Genomic DNA, 21,743 nt, shown 5'->3' with positions numbered 1-21,743 from the left:
AAACTGAGATATGTTAATCTGTGAAGCAAGATTAGGTTAGAGTATACAAATCTAAAGGAAGATTGAGGTATTAATTATAACTTTCTGGGTTGAAGGAAAACAACAAAAGAAGGTAAAGAATATTGATCAAAGCAACTCTAAATATATTGTGTTATAGTCAAAAGGCAGTATCGACTCAGGGATTTAAATCCCAAATGCCAAAGGAAAAGCTTTGTCTTGACATTACAGATTATCATCATTTCTATATGAATAGCCTTTCTTATAGATTTAATTCCCTTTTTTCTGTTCCTTTTTTTCTTAGATTTAATTCCACCAACACATTCCTCATATTCAGCCATGTGGATACCAAACAGGGCAGAAAGTAAATCTGCCTATAGAAGAGATGTATAAATACATGCTTTAAATTCACATAAATCACCACAGCATTAGCATTTAAAATGTGTATCTTTTGCTAAATAAATCACACACACTGACTTTTGAATCTTTAAACGGTACACGTATCCATAATGCGTTGATGATGTCGTGTTATGCCGGGGAGGCGCAGCGCATGAGCCGGGGAGAGGAGGAGGCTGCTGCTCGGTAATTACCCAAACACAAGATGCTTTTTTTCAAAGCTATCAAACAAGGGTCAGACATCCATGCCTGCGCAATGCATTAGCACGGATGCATCGGCTGCGCATTAACTGGTATAAATCACAGGTCGGAGCCGGCCGGGTGGAGCCCTCCTCACCCTCAGGTCGGGTGGAGCGGAGGCGGAGATAATAATTAAAAAGCCGGCGTCGTCAATTAGCCGCGAGTCAGTGGGAGCTGCTCGCCAGAGGCGCTGAACTCCTTCTGCCTTTAAACGTCCTTTTAAGATACCCAGTCCCTGCGGAGGGCCTGGCTTTACACTTTAATAAATTATTTAGCAATTTAAACGGTGAGATCCAGCAGATAAACTGCATCACACGTCACGATTTTGCACGCAGCAGTTCGAAAGTCTCGCGTTAGGGCGCAGCACCATGCAGCTGCTGGAATATGGGCAGCATAAATCCACGATTTGAAAAAAAAGGGATTTTTTGTGTGTGTGGGGGATGCAAGCTGATCACTCTGAAAACGTATATATATATATATATATATATATCAATTTAAACTTTACACCCCGCAATATATATATATATATATATTAATTTAAACTTTACACCCCGCAATAAATGTGGATATTTTTGGCAGCAATCTGGGGGAGTGTGTTGCAGTAAACATCTGGGCAGACTGCCCATTATAATGGCCATAAGGCAGCAACATAAATAAAATACCAAAAGAGTGTGAATCTGCTCTTTATGATAGGAGATGACTTTTTTTCGTCGTATATGCTGAGAAAATATGTGTGTATTATCCATCAGTAAAAACATAAATATGATTAAAAAAACACAAAATAAACAAACTGGGATACCTGGATGTGTTGCAGCTCCTCCAGCAAAACCTTTTTTCTTCTGCATGTGCATGGGGTTGTTATGATAAATCCGGAGTTCTGATCCATTCAGCGGCTTCTCCTGGTCCAGATCTGTCAGAAGAGATGTCACTGAGTTGGTAAAGTTGAGACATGTCGCACCAGTTTGGGTGAGTCCCAGCAGCCCCGAGTGAAAACCAGTTCTCCCAGCAGCTGTCACTGCACCTTTGACTCTGGCCTTCCACACGAGCCACAGAGGGGCGAGATGACGATTCAAAAAACCCACGGCATGCCTGTGTTTATAAATCTAAATCAATATTCAAATCTGTTTGAAGTAAGCGGGTGTGTCCGTGCAAGCGCGCAGTGTGTGCGTGTGTGTGTGTGTGTGTGTGTGGGGGGGGGGGGGGTGCGAGAGGGGGGGGGGGGGAGAGTGTGTGTAGGTGTTCTGCAAAGCCTCTTAAGATGATGTATCAAGCCGTGACAAAAACCTTCGGCATATTATTTGGAGATGGGCACGCGGGTTCAAAATCCAAGTGACACGTGAGGAAGCGCGCGCTTGTCCCTTGCAGCTTTTCCTCCGGTAATTATGAAATAAGATAAACCCTGAGCTAAACGGCTATATCAAAACATTACTTCTTCTTTTTTTTAAACGACACAATTATAATTATTTACTTATTACATATTATTACAATGTAACTACAACATGAACCGAAAAAATACCGTTTCCTCATAAATCGAATAAAACCTACCTCCATAATGATCTTCTTTCCTCTCGCAGAGCGCGTGCCAAGTGAAATCTCGTCTCCATGAGTAGAGTAGAAGCGGCCTCTCTACCTTTCTTTCCTTTCTCCTCATCCGCAGCTCGGTGGAAGTCACCGGCTGCTTGACGTCTCCGGTGTCTCCGGTGTGCGTTTTGCCGGTGCACGGTGGCGCAGGCCGCCCGTCTCAGGCTGATGGGAGCTGACTGACTGCTCTGTGGATGGGAGGACAGTTTTAAGGAAATAAGTCGCTCTAAATCCCTTTTTTTTTTTTTTTTTGCGACGCGCTGGAATGTGAGAGGACGGTGCAGCTGCTGCAGTCCAGGCGATTCTTTACCCTGCATGACTTTTTGTCACATAATTAATTTAATGCTCTTCTCTAACACAAATAAACAGTTTACATTTGTTTTGTGCCGGATTCCCATAAAGTCCGCAAATTCATATTAAGATATTCCTCGATTGTTTGACACTTTTAAAATGTGAATAAATCTATAGAACATAATTAATATTATAAGATCTCACTGTCAATACATATATAGATATATTCAATTTTATTTATTTATATATGAGAATGCTATGCATACCACTGATATATTGGGCATTATGTTTCCAACCTGCATGTATTGGCCCATAACCTATATCCCCCTGCATGTAACTTTCTTGAGGTCAATGCCTCCACTGCCTAACAACGAATATAAAAATGTATAAAAATACAAATGTGGCTAAACTGACTTTTCCTCGATTTAAACTCCACATTTAAACATCCACCGGCACACACACCGTGTGTTTACTGTCACGGTCCCTCTGCGCGGTGGGATGGGGATGTTGTCAGTCGCCCTCTCGCTGCCATTGGCTGTGGGCTGTGCGTCAAAAAAAAAGTATGCTGGAGACATTTGTTTCCCAGGAAGAAAAAAAAGAGAAGAACCCCCTCCCCCCCTCATCCTCCATACCCAGTGTGAGAGACAGACCTCGGCTCGGTCCTGCGCCTCCCATTGGCTGGCAGTTTGTACAAAATCCAACTCGAGCCACTTCACTCACAACACACCAACACGTCCCAAAGGCGCGCAGTCTCCTCCATCACTCCGCCGCTGTCGCACCGCTTCGAGACCGGATGCAGGGGCTCAACCTATAACTTTTATGCGTTTTTATTTGCGCTGCTGCTCTGCCGCTGAAGAAGACCGCTGAAGAAGACCACTGAAGAAGACCACTGCTCTGCGCATTGGGTGTTGTTTTAGCGCCAGGACGCTGCTCATCACCACCGAGTTGTATTTTTTTTCTCCAGGAGGAAACCAAGTAGACAAAGAACTTTACAGTCGTCGATACCAGGGTAAGTTTGATTTGTATTACTATTTAAACTGTCGTTATAGTATCGTTAACATCATCATTAGCCTAATATTTTCATTATAATCCAACATCGAAAAAAGGAATCGCAAAAGAGTCAAAGAAGTGAAAACAATTAGAAGCTGAATCACACAATTTAAAACACATTTTAAAAGGCTTTCAAACGCATATTTATTTAAAGAAGGAATGATTTAAAGCTTTCTCTAATATTAATATTATTGCCTTTTTATAATAATGGTATGATTAATATTTTACTCATTTCATAACTGGTGCTATACCGAGGACCAATTCAGTGAGTGAAGTTTCAATTTAAAACGAAACCCGGTTCATTTCATCCTGCATACTTGACCTCGACATTAATTTCCAGATGAAATCCTAGATATCTGCGGAGGGTTGAGGCGGAAAGCTGCTCTGAAAATAAATAACGTTTATGCCTGCTATTTAAAGAAATAATAGAGTCGGGGCCTTTTCTCTCTGCTGGCTGTCCTTTGCCTCCAGACGAACATTTCGAGGACAATACATAAATCACATTTCATATTTCCCCCGTGTGGTCACGGATCTGATGGCATATTGAGTTTAGGCGTGTATATTTTGAATTTTGCTCGATTTAATAAACATGTTTAATAATTAAATGTATCCTCTAGATTTGTTTCCTTCTGAAAAGGGGCTGATGGTTATTTATAAAAATATATGTTATTACAATTCACCAACGTTGCTGAATTGCATCATTTTAAATAGCCTGCAGCACTTTAAGCTGTTTTAATATCAAACTGCGGTTCCAGTTAGATGCCACTCACATTATCTCGTTAATTCATCAACAGAAAAAAAAGGGGGGGAAAAGAGATTGATCACAATTAATTCTTGGACAGGATGATCATTATTGAGCGGGTGTGTGCAACTGGTAGACGGGTGTGTTTTAAGTGTGACAGATTGGGATGAGGAGGTTAAAACCGTTGGATGTTGGAGAAAAGAAATGCAGCTAATCAAGACGCGCAGTGGGGAAAGCGGCGAGGGTCACTGGAGGGACGTGACAGCAATCACACACACACACATCAACTTCTCACCGCGCATTTATTCATGATTTAACAACTCTTACGTCTTCAATAAGAAAGAGAAAATCATATTTCTCCTCGTTTTTCTATTTATACAAAAAAGCGTCTCTGTATCAAATAAACTCGTGTTTTTAAATAATAAGATGAAATGATTTTCACTCTAAATTGCCTCAATTCATACCAGTCTTGTTCAAAAGATTACAGATTAGTAATTATCAAGCAGGATTTCTTAAATTTGGACAAGAATATAATTGAAAAGTTAGGTCATTTTAAATTGATGATATGTTGTTTTTTTGTTTATTGTTTCAGTTTCAAATTTCATATATATGCCATTGATTAGCATTTCAAAACAACACTGTCAATTAAATAAGAAAAGAGAGCCAAATAAGCCAAAGAAAGATATACATATATATACACATATATACATATATATATATATAGCCCGGACATTTGAAAGTTCCTATTTTTTATGTTATTGTACTTCATATAGAAGAGCCATTGTCTCTATTGAAATAAGTGACTTGTTTCAATCCTAGTGTGCCTTTTGTTTGTGGGAGGGGTTGAAGAGATGAGGACAGCTGGACAAGTGCCTGTTGCTTTTTGAGGGGCTCCGTGCGTTTTGGAGAGGGTTTATTTCACGACAACAGACATAATATCTCTTTACAAGGCGCATCTTCATCGGGGTCTTCTCTTCTTGTCATTTTTGGAACAGGTGCCCGGTGCAGGAGGACCACACGGTGAGCAGAGGACACCAAGTACATATCGGGAGCTCCATCAATTTTTCACAATTTTTTCCAACTTCAGCCCTCAGACAAACATTAGCATGATGTCGTATCTAAAGCAACCACCTTACACAGTCAATGGCCTCAGCTTAACTACTTCTGGAATGGACCTTTTGCATCCATCAGTAGGCTATCCAGGTGGGTTTAAACGTTTGAAGAATAAATAAGGTGTAATGAAATGACAGTAATTGCTTGGGGGGGTATACACGTGATGGACTGGAAATGTTACAGTGTGTAATCAACACCTATTTAAGAACTTCCGAATCTAAAGACTTTGTGAATATTGAATTTTGGACGAATTATACAAATGACTAAAGAAATCCAACATTATAGTGCAATCGTTATTTTACCAAACTTGCCCAAACGCACACAACAGTGAAGGGAGCTGTGAGTGTCTCCTCTTGTGTGATTTTATTTTTGTTCTGCCTTTCATATGAATTACAAAACAATTGCTTTGATTTCTACTAACACTGTATAATTCTTTTTGGTCCATTAGTCTGCGTCGAGTGCTATAATTTGCCACCGGCGTCTTAGCCTCCGGAGTTGTGCGTAATTACGCAAACAAGAACAAATAAATCGACTTTGATTCTGTCTGCCTTTGATTACTTTTAATATGTTTTACTTGCTTTTACTTCTTTTTCAAAGGACATATACGTTCCGTGTTTCATTTAATTTACATTTCTCTTTTCATTGCAGCAACACCACGGAAGCAGAGGCGAGAGAGGACTACTTTTACGCGCGCACAGCTCGACATATTGGAGGCGTTATTCGGCAAAACTCGGTACCCGGACATATTCATGCGCGAAGAGGTGGCGTTGAAAATTAATCTACCCGAGTCCCGAGTACAGGTGAGTTTACCAGAACATCAGCCATATTTAGAAAATGAATAATAAATACGTTACATATGAAAACAAATGTTTAATTTGTGAAACAACAAAGGGAAAGTGACACACGTATTATGACACATTTAAAACAACTGTTAGATTTTACAATGTGAACATTAGCGGGATGCAAATGAAACAAAAGAAGCTCGAATGAAGAAAAAAATAGATCTGAGGTGAAACACTCGTCCTAACCCGCGACAGTAAATATAAAGCTGAGAATTTCGTTTACCTTAAATCAAGTGAACAACTTTTGCCAGTCGAGTGAGATAATTAAACTTAGATTCCTATTTCGAGAATTTGAGCAATAAAAATAAGATCGATCCACTGGTACCAACAACTCTTTTATTATTATGAAAGACAAGCTATCTCTCTCAATTTTGGCTGAAATAAATTAATCACTATTTGTTTCCATATACATTCATAAAAACTCCATATTAATTGCAAGTTAAACTATATTCGAAGTAACTATCTGTGCTCTTTATTTTTGGAAAAACGTAGAATGCTGATTATATTTCATCTGTAATTAAGGGATCTTGAAAACTTCCATGTTCCAATCTGTGACTATTCCAGGTGTGGTTTAAGAACCGGCGGGCGAAGTGTCGCCAGCAGCAGCAGCAGCAGAACGGGGGTCAGAACAAGGTGCGACCTGCCAAGAAGAAAAGTTCCCCAACCAGAGAAGTGAGCTCCGAGAGCGGGGCCAGCGGCCAGTTCACGCCCCCCGCAAGCACCACCACCGCCCCCGCCATCGCCACCAGCACCGCCCCAGTGTCCATCTGGAGCCCGGCGTCCATCTCTCCGCTCTCAGACCCCCTGTCTACCTCCTCCTCCTGCATGCAGAGGTCTTATCCCATGACCTACACCCAGGCCTCGGGCTACAGCCAGAGCTACGCCGGCTCGACGTCCTACTTCGGCGGCATGGACTGCGGCTCTTACCTCACTCCCATGCACCACCAGTTGTCAGGCCCTGGCTCAACACTTAGTCCGATGGGCACAAACGCGGTCACGGGCCATCTGAACCAGTCCCCGGCGTCCCTCTCCACCCAGGGCTACGGGACGTCCGGCCTGGGCTTCAACTCCACAGCAGACTGCTTGGATTATAAGGACCAAGCGGCGTCGTGGAAACTGAACTTCAACGCCGATTGCTTGGATTATAAGGATCAAACATCCTCGTGGAAATTCCAGGTCCTGTGAACAGAGCAGGCAGCTGTAAAAAAAAAAAGGTGCACAAACACGATCACATCAGACACGGCGCTGCCACCCCTCAATAAAACAGTCAGCCGGGCTCGGCGAGGCAGGGCTCTCAGGGGCCTCGGCTTTTTGGCATGATGGTGTTTGGTCCTCTTAGAGGAGAGGTTTAATTTATTTTAGCACTGGCTAAGAGATTTCTTCCGTTCGTTCACAGGTTGTAGCCCCTCATCCATGTCTGTCCGTGTGTGCCTCGTATACGCGTAAAAACACCTGTTGAGGGCGACACAGAATGGACTAAAAGAAAAGTACACCGCAGCCACGGAACAAATGTTTATCCAAGAACAAAACTTCACGTCCATTCTCCTCGTGAAGTGCTCGGGCTGGACAGACCTCTCCTCCAAGCCTCTTACGCAACTTTGCCGACCTGCTGGCAGAGACACGTGAGGACGGCGTGTGGACATGGATGCACTACTTTATTTAAGAAGAAAAAAAGTGTTTATAAGGAATCAATATGTAGTTTCTAAGAGACAATCAGTGTGTGTCTTATATAAATGGTACATTTGTGTTTTTATTTTATATTTTATCTGTGCTAGCCTTCGAAACTGTGATCTGTTGTATTGTATATGCAATGTGTGAGCCCCCCCCCCCCCCCTCGCATCAGACTCTCTGCTGTGATTTTAATAGATTTCTAACTCTTTTTTTTTAACAACAAAAGATGCTAATGGTTAAATCACCAGCATCACAAAGAGAGACGAGACTTTTCCAACCGAATGGGTATGATCCCGAGTTAGCGCAACTGGGAATGGCGCTCGGCTGCAGCGCCACTTGCTCCCCTCCATTGATCTCGACACACGGTGACGGTGGATCCTTTATGGCTCCAAAGATGGTGTGACCTCACCGCTGAAAAGACATGAATAAAGGTCCTGTGAGCTTACTCTTTCATCAACAAACGATCTGTGTGTGCGTGTGCGCGCGCGCGTGTGTTTTTGTGGGCGGGTGTGGTGGGGCGAGGAATGGAGAATGAACAAAGTGACAGTGTCCAAAACAATGCGTGGTGTATTTGAGCTGCAGGAATATATATTATATATCCTCCAATTATAAATCAATAGTGGGAAGAAAAAAAACATAAAGACAAATTTGACCTTTTATCAACCGAAAAAGCAACATAATCTCAATTCACGAGAAGGAAAATATGCCTTACTAACATAACTTCACAAATGTGTGACTTAATGAAAACCTATAGGTCTAACAGGTGGAGGACGGAGGTTCACATAATTAGACCAATAACGACCCTCTCTATTCTCAATGGCGGCCACACGCATGCGCCGTTATTGCTCAAACGTGATCAAAACGCATAGATTAACACATTGGGGTTTAGATTACATGCATCGATTGTAATGCATGTAATAAAATAATATGGGACGATGCATACAAACATGTGTTAACGGTCTGTTTAAAAAAAAAAGTCGAATTAGCCAAAAATGAAAAATAAATGATGGGGTCGTAGTTTATCCGGTGCTCAGGTGGCAGTATTAAAGTCCCCCCCCCCCCTCCTCTCTCTCTCTCTCTCTAGTTTCTGGTAGTTCAATTCAGAACGTTTCAACAAAGCGAGTGCAGCTTGAGAAAGCAGTTTTTAATTCCGGCCTCCAAGAGATGTTAATCCCACTATTTGACCGGCGGGGGTTCTCTGAGGCGCAGGGGCAGCGAGGCCTCACTCAAAGCCCCCCGCGTGGGTTTACATCCCGCGTCTCACATGTGAAGACTCGTCTAACGAGCACACGTTGATATTTCATTAGACCGTCGAGAAGCTGCACCGTTTGGCTCGACTCGCCTTTTGTGCGTCGGGAGAAGAAGAAACACCGCGAAGCTCCTCGGGGTTAACAAGGACAACACATGGACATCATCTTTTTACTGAGGTGTAAATATGATTGTAAATATGACATTTACAGAAATGATCCCTGCTGGGTGATGGATCTGCAGAAACTCGGCACTAAAACCAATAAAAGTTACTTTCTTGCTCTATTTTTCATTTGAATCTGAACTCAGAAAAAACCGCAAACAAATATTTTTACATTTTTTTTATTTGTGCTATGACGAGTAGATAAAATAGGATTATGGCTTTTTCACCTGCATAAAGGGTTTATTTGCACATGAGAGGTTAAAAGGTGAAGGCTGCTTTTTAAAAAAAAAGATCTTTTTTGTATAGGCTATTTACTTATTTTGGTTCAACGTTACCATCAGCTTGGAGACACAACAAGTCAGAGCTGCTCTGGGATCTGTAACGAGTCGACATGGCTCTGCAGCGGGCTAATTGTTAGAAGTCCAACATTCAATTAGCATCCTTGACATTGCCAATAATCTCTTTCATTGGAGTCTCGGCTAAAGGAGCGCACTAATTAAAAGCGTTGCTTCAAGTAATCGAAGCGTTACAGAGGAGAGCGACAGCAACATAGGTGTGTGTGTGTGTTAGGCGGTTGGATTGTACTTTTTGAAAGACTTAATTATTAAATAGCCCGTATCCATAACTTATTCAAGGGTGAAGCATAAATCCGGGTGCTTTACTCTTTTAGTTTATCACAGAGAGCGAGTTTAACGTTATGATATTCAAGAATCAATTATAATATCTCCACAATACAACGCCAAGTCTATAGCGACACGCACATGCGTCGTCACAGCGATAAACAATGCAACAGTTGAACTTGGAAAACAAAAGCCGTGGCTCACTGGATGCTGAATATTCATGAGACGCGTCTCCTCTCGTGTCAACAACTCCTCCACCCAGACCGCTCCAGAAAAAGAGGGGGAACGTGTTTCAGGCTGCAGGGTCACTTCTAAATGTCAGCTGTGGAAAAACAAACATGAATAACGACTGAGAGGAGTGACTGAAAGAAGAGAAGAGTCACGGGAAAAGTTGGAGGGCTGCACCCAAAAATATGTATCATACACACATCTCTCAATAAAGGTGTATAGTATATAGCCATCTCTACAACGTGTTACATTCAAGTCACTATAAACTGCCAATTAGGAAGTAAGGCCCCCATAGAGGGATTTAAAGATTGAGGTTTCCAGCTAAACAATGCGCTCGCTCGCCCTAATCAATGCGCACCGATATCAACGGGAACACAATGGCGGCGCGCGGCTTGTGATGGTAACCTTGGAGCCTCGTGTCTTCAGAGTGCACGAGTCACGAGGAGGATTAGCCACCGGCCGCCACCATGCTTCATACGCACAAAGAGTTTTTAATCAAGAGCCGCGTATATAGGGGCCAGCAGACGCGCATTGATCCCTCTGGGTTGGTGTCCCGCGTGCAGCGGCCCTCGTCCCCCCGGGCTGGGTGCGCTCCGGTCGGTCACAAACACGCAGTACATCCGCCGACTGGGAGGTCCTGTATAAGTGTGCAGGTGTTTTCCCCTGAATCCAAGTCATCCAAGTCAAACTGAGGACTACTTTTGCTGCCATCGCGGAAGCTTTCTATGCATAGGGAGATAAATCAAACAAAATAAGTAAATTGAGGAAAAGAGAAAGATAAACGGAGAGACACAATACATAAATAAATGCCCAGGAGTGTGGGACAGTTTGCAAAAATTGTATTAAAAAAATAATAATTAATAATAATTATTAAGAAGGAATATTATTTATGGTTCTCAGTGAAAAAAACATTCAGTCATTAAGATTGAAATTACCTAATTGCTTTCAGATCCATATACCACTTGTTTGAAAGCCCTAGGGTGCATGATATATACAGTATATACGCATGTGTATTTATTCTAATGAACATTTCAAATTAAAGCAACAACATAATGATGTGGAAAATGTGCAAACAACTAATAAAAAACAAAAATAAATACCATTTCTTAAACTAATCCAGCAGTATCCCCTTAAAAGTGCTTATCCAGGCTTAGTCGACATTTTCTGAAATTATTTAAGTTTGTGACATCATCAATGAATTTGATAATCTTATCAAAGATTACATTAAAAGGGATTTGTATAACCTACATAATAACAGATTTAGATGTTTAAAAAAATGATGTCTAAAGAGATTTGAAGTATAAGCGCAGTAAAAAGCATGTTATTTTAATTTCTCAGACCGCTCACACAAATCCATGGATTTACAGAGATCCCAAACTGATAATGATACAGCTTGACAAGCTGGAGGTCTGATGATGCAAAGGGCCACACGTTATTTCCACCCTAGCCAGCATCAGAGAATAGGAGAAAAATCTAAAGTATTCAAAGAAGTTCACCATTTCCCCCATAACCTGCAGGGATTTATTAAAACACATTCTCTTCATGCTGCAACTGCAGGCATTATTTTTTCAGCAGGTCCTTTGCCCACATACGTGTTCTTTCAAAAAAAACACTCATCAAATATGCCTAAACATTTGGCTGATGATGTTCATAAGCCCCACAGGACATAGAGGGCTTATCAGTTCATTAGCCACTTGATGGCCTATAGTAGGTGGGAGGAGTGTGATGGATGAGGACACAACCCTCCATTACTGAGGCGTAGTTTGTTAAGCTTTTATTCAGAGAGAGAAAACCTCAAACCCATAAGGAGATTACCAGATCTCAGCATATGTTAAAAAACACATTATTACGATGCTTATGGGTCAAGTAAATACCTAGTTAGTTAAAGCTCATTAGCACTAAGGAGGCTGTCCATTTAAAAAGGTTTTTTAGGACAATACATTCAATAAAAATTCACTTTTTTGCAAATGTTAAAACAAAATTAACAGATCTAGTCAAGGAATTTTAGTTTGATGACCTCATTGTTCTTGTGGCGAGTAACATTACATTAAAACATTTGGAAACAAATAGTGGTAATGCACTTTAAGCTCGTAGGCCTTTCAAACACCTTGGATTAAACATTTACCAACCATTAATTGAAATCTCTTTCGGAGACAAATGAAAATATTCTCATAGTGGGTTAGTCCTAATGGTGATGCCCCCCCCCCCCCACACACACACACACACACACACACAGTGGGATGGTAAAGAGTAAAGTGCTGAAATATTACAAGAATAATCGCCCCTAACTGATGATTAATGGTGATTATGATGCTGAAGTCCTAAATTCAAACTGACAATTGTGGCCACATCACACTTTAAAGCAAAGGACAGTTCTCATTATTGAGCTGGAAAAAACAACAACACAAACAACAAATAAGTTGGACCGTATGAGACTTGTTTGGTCAAGAATGAATCTTCAACATACATCAAGGCTGTGGTCCAAATAACTGATGGACGTAACCGAGACCCCACTTAGGATTGAAGCAGTGATTCTGAGCATCATGATAATCAGAAACAATACATAATAAACATAGTATTCATCAACATGAGGGTGCATTGATATTCTCTTCTGGTTGACTTAATTTCCACGGAGATTTCAGGAACAGCTGACATTTGACATTGCATGGGAGCCGTGATCAAACTCTATAGTCAAGGCCTCAAACACACCTTTTGATCACAAATAGCTTACAAATTTAATGACTTCATGGTGAACGGAGCCAATTTCTCACCATTCTGCCAGTATTCTCACCACAGGCGACACGGTGCTTCAAAAACAGCTGCGATGCATCTCCCCAAGGAGAAGAAGAAATGCAATAATATATGTTACTATAATCCCATGAATTCATGAACGATGAACGACATACGAGTAATTTACCATTTCCAGAAACATAATACAACAATAATGTTTCATTTCCATTTAACATGTTGAGACTACGTGTGGTTCCTCGGCTTCTCTTGAGCCACATGGTTCTGTAGTTACCTGTGAAAGACCCCGAGTGGGTCAGTTAACACAGGTAAGTGGGTCCGTTAACACAGGTAAGTGGGTCAGTTAACACAGGTAAGTGGGTCAGTTAACACAGGTAAGTGGGTCTGTTAACACAGGTAAGTGGGTCCGTTAACACAGGTAAGTGGGTCCGTTAACACAGGTAAGTGGGTCCGTTAACACAGGTAAGTGGGTCAGTTAACACAGGTAAGTGAGTCCGTTAACACAGGTAAGTGGGTCAGTTAACACAGGTAGGTGGGTCAGTTAACACAGGTAAGTGGGTGCGTTAACACAGGTAAGTGGGTCAGTTAACACAGGTAAGTGGGTCAGTTAACACAGGTAAGTGGGTCCGTTAACACAGGTAAGTGGGTACGTTAACACAGGTAAGTGGGTCAGTTAACACAGGTAAGTGGGTCAGTTAACACAGGTAAGTGGGTCAGTTAACACAGGTAGGTGGGTCAGTTAACACAGGTAAGTGGGTCCTTTAACACAGGTAAGTGGGTGCGTTAACACAGGTAAGTGGGTCAGTTAACACAGGTAAGTGGGTCAGTTAACACAGGTAAGTGGGTCCGTTAACACAGGTAAGTGGGTGCGTTAACACAGGTAAGTGGGTCAGTTAACACAGGTAAGTGGGTCAGTTAACACAGGTAAGTGGGTCCGTTAAGGTAAGTGGGTCAGTTAACACAGGTAAGTGGGTCAGTTAACACAGGTAAGTGGGTCCGTTAACACAGGTAAGTGGGTCCGTTAACACAGGTAAGTGGGTCAGTTAACACAGGTAAGTTGGTCCGTTAACACAGGTAAGTGGGTCCGTTAACACAGGTGCACGTGGCGAGGCCTCACTGAAGCTTCACACCTTCAGAACCAACGCTCTTAATCTCCTGCAAACACTTGTCTCTTGTGAGACAGCGGGCCTGTAGGAAGAATTAGCTGCATACAACAGATTAGAGCTGTTTTGAGAGCCCGCCCCCCCCTCCACACACACACACACACCTGGACAGTTAGAGAGTGGAGGAAAGGCCAATCAGAATTTGTTCTTGGCTTATTTCAATATTTCACTGAGTTTTACACATCAATGAACATGTTCCAGTAGCACAGAAACAACTGGAAACCCCCAAGCATGCACCTCTATACATCTCTGAATACAACAGTTGTAAATACTGTTCCCAAAACCACAGTGGAATAAGCCTCCATTATGGACCGGGGACATGAATGTCGGCCCTTTTCACGGCAGACATGTTGGCATGTCGAAGCAGGGAGAGCGCAGGTGTAATTGATGACGTCACAAAAACAACTGCATCTCTCTCAGGTGAGCTGATTCCAGAGTTCTGGTATTGGGTCTGACCGGGACACTCGATGGAGCTCAGACATGGAGTCATTTTCTGTTTCATTTCAAATGACACAACAACAAAAAAGAAGATATAATCAGCTCATAATGAGAGATGCTTCATTCAACATGCCGGCTGTGTAAAAAGGGAATGCCCTGCTCCACATCGACCGCATGCACGAACACACAAACACGGCGACGGTTGGAGAGACGACACTCTGGGTGGGAGCGACATTATTGCGGGCCGAACATTTAATATGCTTACGGTTTGAGAATCTCCTCTCAGTGAAATCTACCGGGAGATCTTCTTCTTTCTTCTTATACAGCTAATTTGACAGTTTAAAAAAAAAATCCCTCCATCCTCCTCTGATACATTGGTACCTCTTAATCCCTCTCTTCCCCCTCCACCTGTTAGTCTGGGGCAGCACGCGTGCCTCCCTCTCTCCTTAGAGCATATGGGGCCGGGGCTGACCCGGGGAGTCGTCGAGTGTGGGGACAGATGCACCCTCTTCTCTCCCCTCCCCCTCCTCGTCCACCCGCCACAACCAGCCTTCCCTCCGATCCACCTGTTTGGGTCACAGACCAGGGGGACGAGTGGCTGTGCGCGTGCCACACCGGCCGCTCGGCCACTGCTTTGTTATCCCACCCGAGACAAAGGGGTATTTAGGGAGGCCGGCTGCCCGCCCAAGGGGAACACAATGCCACGAGGCTGGCAGGCCGGTGGCCCCGGGGCCGTCGATCACGTGCCCGCTTCATGCGAATGAGCGTCAGGGGGCATCTGGTGTGTGTGTGTGTGTGTGTGTAACCTGAAGTATTATGCCAGACATGGAGGCAGGAGACAAAGAATATGATGTGTGTGTATAAGAGAGAGCGCGAAGTGAAGGGGGGGTCACTTAAAAACAAGTGCAGCTATTATAATTAAATGAGGTCTCCAATGTGGTCCAACTAACAGGTCACATTCTGCTGCTCATGACATTCATATTGAGGACGTGCCAACTTCATCATGTAACCTTTAAGCGGATGCTACCGTCCCGTATCGTGGCGGTGGTGAACTTGAGTCGTGGTTGTGTGTCGAGAATAGAAAAGCCAGAGGAACACCTTCAGCGCTCCGTCGGAAAATGTTACGCAACATCAAGCGGATCCAAATCTGGAGTTGAAAATGTTCTATTTTTAGAAAGTAGGTCAACACATTAACTTCTTACAGTTGCCTCTGTAATGGAGGTTAGACAGAAGACTTACCCCCAAAGCAAAACTGTATATTTAACGTTCTACCTGTAGATTGTTTTGTTTTTGCGTTGATAGATCTCTGTCTTCTCTGAGATATTAAGGGACGATATGGCACTAAACATTTGACGCTAAATGTGCTAAAAACTGAATAAAAGTCAACAGCAATGTCTCTTTCTAGAAAACACGACCCGGATACTCAACATGATCAACAAACATTGCTGTGAGAAGTTTTTATTTGTATTTTCACAGTAAGGTTTGTGGAATACACAAAACAATCTAGATTCATCAATAAAACACAAAGTATGGATTTATTTGGAATACATTTTCTTTTCAAGATACCAACTTCAACCTCCACATTTTCATTTACTGCTATATATATATATATATATATATATACTCTTCTGACATTTGCTGCATTACGTTTTGGACAGCACTGACACTCCCTCATATCACAGATCAATACAATTGATCAGTTCAAACAAGCAATGATCAGCCGCCCCCTTCTGGTCCTCGGTGACTGTGCCGCTGTGTGATTAATGAACTCCAGTGTGGAGCGACATTTCAATCAATCCTAATTTGACCCCTTTGGATTTTTTTAGGTTTTTGTGGAAATCTTTCATATAAAATCGAAATTATTAGCCCTCTTAAAAACTGACACACATCAGCAGCAATGTATAACGTGGAGTTCCTGTTATTGTGTCCACTGCCAATTATGCCTACTCTGAAAAAACTAATTTATTCACGTGTGTGTTTCTGTGTAGTCTAGACAATGTTACATCATCCTGGCAAGGCTGTGTGTTTGTTATTGTGTGTATTGTGGCTTCCTACATGGTGTCGTGCTCTCGTCAGGCCCGGTTACACATGGCTTGTGGCGCCCTGACCTACAACTCCCCCTCTTGTTTGTCAGCGGTTGTTTGGCCTACTTTCATAAAGACAAACAGACATTTGTTTTGTTTTGCCGCTCCGTGAAAATGGAATAAACAAGTGTCAGGGAGGGACAGCTGGGGCAGTTGGGGGTTTTTTTTGTATGAGAAGGGGAATACACAACTGCTCAAGCAACTTTGCAACGGTCATAAACATTTTTTTTTTTATTATTCCTGGAAAAAACAAGAATATGCTGCTGTTAACAGTAAAGAAGGAAAATAGGATTAATACTGAATAAAATGTGAAACAAACCAAATAAAGACTGCCTCTCTGAACACTTACAATAACCCAACACATCTTTGGAAATCAACAGGAGAATATACATGTTCTAACTTTACTTGTCATCTCAGTGGGTCTTCCCTGACCTTCTGGCCTCGAGGCTGGCAGACCCTTAAACTGAATACGCCCCCCCCCCCCCCCCCTTCTCTCACTGGACAGTAAGGATGCTACAGTTTGCTAATGAGTGTGCTCCGGAGCTCTCTAAGAGTCCTTAATTAGTGGCACACTGACACTGGCCCGCCATGCACCAGGAGGAGGGGCATGCTGGGAAGATGCATGGGAGGCACACTGGGGGAGGGGAGTCCAGTTCATAAACCCGCTGTTGGCTTCATTGTTGAAAAAAACCTAAAAAGGGACATCGAACCTATTCTGAATTATAAGTCCACACATTGGATTCCAAAAGAAAAATCAATTGTTTTGACATGAGGAACTTGATCAAACACAATTGATTAGGTCTTTGAAAGGGTGTGACATGGAGAGCGCTGCGGGGCGAGGCAATGGACTGTCGCAAACACGTGTGATTGAAAAGCTTTAAACGGGTGTCAGACAAGCGCCGACATAATGTTTGACTTAAATTATCAGCAGGTCCCACAGGAGGCTTCTGGGACCGCTCCCCGGAGCCGGGGTGTGTGTGGAATACAAACAGGGGATTCACCAGTGACCAGCGGGTCAGCGCTGGAAGAGGGACGGGGTGCCGGTTGCTCCTGTGGGACGTGGGGAAAATTCCTACAGCAGCTTTTTTAATTTGCTGGACATGACCCCCCCCCCCCTAACAGAAAAGACAGCGCTTTAACACACAGCCACAGTTGAGTGTGTGTGTTTGCGGGGTAGGTGTGGGGGGGGGCTGTTGTAGGGTCCCAGATGGGTTAATGGGGGAGTTTAGCATCAGGATTACAATGCAACAGTGATTACCCCACGCTCACACCGGCCACCCCCCTTCCTCTGCTCACCAACGCCACCGCTGGGCCGACCGGGCAGGGCGTGGTCAGATGGACAAATGAATATTAACATTAATATTGACAATATTGTGGACCAAATTATTTTTAAAAAAATTTACAAAATGAATATCAACAAATGTCTTTTAAAATGTGTTTTTTGGTGTCAGTACAGATCAGTCTGTAAACAGAGTTTACCCACAATACCAAAAACGTATCATATGGTTTTTTTAAATAATTAATTAATTCAAAGATCTACATTCAGGATTCAGCTACAATCAGCTTTAACATTTTCTTACTGCTGAATGTAAGTGAATTCATATTCATGCGCCCCCTCTCATGGCCATAGCTGGTTATTATGATTTTTGTTTAAATCAGGATGTATAATGATAACAATGTTTCTGTGTGTCGGCCAAAAGACAATCTTCATGCTTTTCAGCCCGTCTCTCCTCCACCCTTCTCCATCACCTCCCCCCACCAGCAGCACTCCACCAGGGCGCTGGACCAATCTGTTTGTCAAACGCGTGTCCGTCCTCCGCACCCTCACTCACCCCTTCCTCCCTCCCCAGCTGCCGTCCCAGGGTCCAGCTCCAGCACCGGCCAGCCAGCCCACGGAGATTGAAATGTTAAGGGCAGGGACGACAGCTCCGCTAATTAAATTCCCCAGGTTAATCCCTGCCGGTCCCCTCATCGCACTCTCCCACCCGGCCCTGCGAGGAGGGGGGGGGGGGGGGCAGCGGCCGGGGGAACAACAAACAAACACTCAACACTCACACTGGGCTCCAAAAATGTAAAAAAACAAAAGAAGAGGCCGAATGTGAAAATGAAAAGACTGAAACGGCACAAAACAAAACGTGGACGGACAAGTATCTGTGTGGAGCATGAAGGCCGCACCATTAGTTTTTAGGTGTCAACCAATCGTGCACATGAATGCACCACAAGTAAAGAAAAGTGTTTGTTTTGCAGCTTCATGAAAATGGAATAAACAAGCGTCAGGGAGGGACAGGTTGGGGCAGTAGGTTGTTTTTTTAGTTTGAGAAGGGGAATACACAACTACTCAAGCAACTTTGCAACAGTCACAAAAAACAAAAAAAATATTATTCCTGGAAAAAACAAGAATGAGCTGCTGTTAACAGTAAAGAAGGAACATAGGATTAATACTGAATAAAATGTGAAACAAACCAAATAAAGACTGCCTCTCTGAACACTTTCAATAACAATACCACCCCCCCCCCCCCCCCCAGTAGAGCCTCAGACCCCTCATCATCTCAGCATGTCCAGTGGCCTTGTGTCTGACCCTGTGCCACTGTACTGACATCTACTGACCGGCCACGAGCAAACTATGTGACCTCGGCGGCATCAGAAGAGGTCACACATTCCACCTCTTCGTATGTGCAGGGTGGAGCAATTACTTTCTGACTGGTTCTGAGGGTAATATTGTGCTTTTTTTTATGGGCTCTTATCCTGAAAAAGACGCACCGATTGGCCTCGATATCGTCATCCAAAGCCAAATGACCCTGAGGAGGACAGAGAAAGCTTCATGTGTGCGGTGCCACTGCTTCACAAGAAGTTATCATGAAAACCCTCATCTACCATCGCACACAATAACACGTTTTCAAATATCACCTCCTATAAGACCGAAAAATAATGACGACTATATTGATGCCACATTTTATACATCTAGGTCAGGGGTCCCCAAACTTTTTCCTGTGAGGGCCACATAACTTTTCCCTTCTCGGATGGGGGCCGGGGTCAGTTTGTAATAGAAAAAGTGTGACGATCACAGGGGTGCCTAAATGTAAACATTTGTTTTCCAGAAAGCCACATAACCAAATATTAATAACCCTTTCCGGGATCTTCACAGAAAAAAGTCAGGAAATAAATAACACTATTTATGAAATAAATAATAACCAAATAACTAATAACTAATTCCGTTCTATTTGATAGCGGCTAGTCTAGGATCTGCGTGGCCAGACTGAAAAAAAAATCATAATGCGTCTCTGGTATTGTTCAGGGGGCCGGGCCAAATGTGGAGGCGGGTCGTATCCGGCCCGCGGGCCTTAGTTTGGGGACCACTGATCTAGGTTCATATTCACATCAGATCCATCACGGAAAAAAAATACAGCACGACCGAAAGCAGAGCGACTGTCTCGATAGATCTGTCGTGGTAAATGGATGTCGCGGATACAGGAAAGATGTCACAGAACTAGATGAGAGCAGGTGCTCCGGTGCATCGAGGGGGGGCGTGGCGTATCACAGCGCGGGGGGGCGCCGCGTCAGACGCCCCGCGCCCCGGCTTCGCTCAGAGGCGTAATGCCTGATTAGGGGATTATAGGAAAGTGCTTCTTCACAGTTCTGTGAGAAACAATTATTAACATGTTGGTGTCTCTAATCCTGGATAAACACAGCTTTCCAAGAACAGCAGAGAGTCTTCCTCCCCCCCCCCCCCTTAAAAAAAAAAAATCTGTGTAGTCACTTGAACTCCAAAGCCGAAGTAATACCGGCGGCGGAGACGGGCCGGTCGTGTGCAACGCCGTCATTACAGGGGCGGTGCTCCCGAGACGCGGCTTGGCCGGCAGGCCTTCGCATCAGAGGGGAAATCCACATGGAGCTCGGGGGGAGAAGCACTGCGCCGAGCGCGGCCCGCCGAAAGGGCGTTAGACCCAAACATGTTCGGAAACTGTCATCTTTCATTCGTTTGTACACTTTACTCTGTGTGTAATCTGCTTTCTGCCAATACAGAGACGATGTGCTAACCTGCGCTGGGCAACCCCGTGGATGAGAGATTACGGTGGGAGAGCATCGCCAAGACTGACGGCCGGTTGACGCTGCGTACGACTGCATGTCAGAGGTCGATTAGTTTGAAGCACTTACTTCAGACGCAGCACAGTGGGATGCTCTCACGCTCTCAGGGCCTCTAGAGCCGTGGTTTAGTTCACATTGAAGATAACCTGAAACAATACACAGCAACCAGGGAGTTAGACCTGATCGCAAGCCCTAAACATCCCAGTGTATGCCCCTGTATTAGTACATTGTGTGACTGAACAAGATGAGTGTCTTCCACATGTCATAAATATATATGAACTAGAATGGGCACTCGGTAGAGCGCATACCTTCGCATATCACAAGATTGGGCATTGAATTATGAACATTTTGGCATTAGTTGCATGCCGATTGGATCAAAATTGACCGCGCTATGGTAAAAAGAAGATTTTGACCTTTTCATGACCTTGACCTTTGACCCGATCGATCCCAAAATCTAATCAAATGGTCCCCGGATAATAACCAATCATCCCACTAAATTTCATGCGATTCGGTTTAATACTTTTTTTGTTATGCGAGTAACACGCATACAAATAAATAAATAAATACACGGCGATCAAAACATTACCTTCCGCATTTTCAATGCGAAGGTAATAACCTAAGAAATAAAACACAGTAATCTAGTGGTTCATGAACTGAATTGGAGTCTATTTAATGCGGGTTGTGCGCGATAGAAGTCGAGCAGGAAGCAATCAACCCACTGATGATTCCTGAGCCACCACTCTACCCTCACACAAACGTATAACCACACACACACACACACACACACACACACACACACACACACACAGACACACACACTTTATCATTTCAGTGTTGCCTGTGGCTCTGAAATACAGCACATCAAAACATCCTGTAAGTTTCATTTCCGACAGCCTTGAACCTGCTGACTGGCCATCACGGCCCCTCGCTGACACTTTGAAGAGGACCTCGTCTCAGTCGTCTCTGTGCGGCCCTGAGAAGAGGAGAGATGATCGATGAACACACGTCTCATTCAGATACCCAATCTACATCCACGGTTAAC

The 21,743-nt window shown here is 43.5% G+C and overlaps 2 protein-coding genes across 2 annotated transcripts in view; one reads left to right on the top strand and one right to left on the bottom strand.

Moving 5' to 3' along the window:
* The first annotated feature begins 3,260 nt into the window (after positions 1-3,260).
* otx2b (orthodenticle homeobox 2b) lies at positions 3,261-9,456 on the top strand. Its single transcript, XM_056425583.1, has 4 exons — positions 3,261-3,514; positions 5,293-5,500; positions 6,059-6,210; positions 6,817-9,456. The coding sequence occupies exons 2-4, from the start codon at positions 5,404-5,406 to the stop codon at positions 7,435-7,437; spliced, it is 870 nt and encodes a 289-aa protein (XP_056281558.1). The 5' UTR covers positions 3,261-3,514; positions 5,293-5,403; the 3' UTR covers positions 7,438-9,456.
* Positions 9,457-9,539: 83 nt separating this feature from the next.
* Positions 9,540-21,743, bottom strand: part of tmem260 (transmembrane protein 260) — a 48,624-nt gene continuing 36,420 nt past the window's right edge. The window contains exon 19 of the transcript XR_008833112.1: positions 9,540-10,276. The gene's annotated coding sequence lies outside the window, so the exon portion shown is untranslated. The remainder of the gene's footprint in view (positions 10,277-21,743) is intronic.

The sequence above is a fragment of the Pseudoliparis swirei genome, chromosome 11 (assembly GCF_029220125.1).
Source record: "Pseudoliparis swirei isolate HS2019 ecotype Mariana Trench chromosome 11, NWPU_hadal_v1, whole genome shotgun sequence".
Classification (NCBI taxonomy): domain Eukaryota; kingdom Metazoa; phylum Chordata; class Actinopteri; order Perciformes; family Liparidae; genus Pseudoliparis; species Pseudoliparis swirei.
This window is presented reverse-complemented; position numbering and strand designations above follow the sequence as displayed.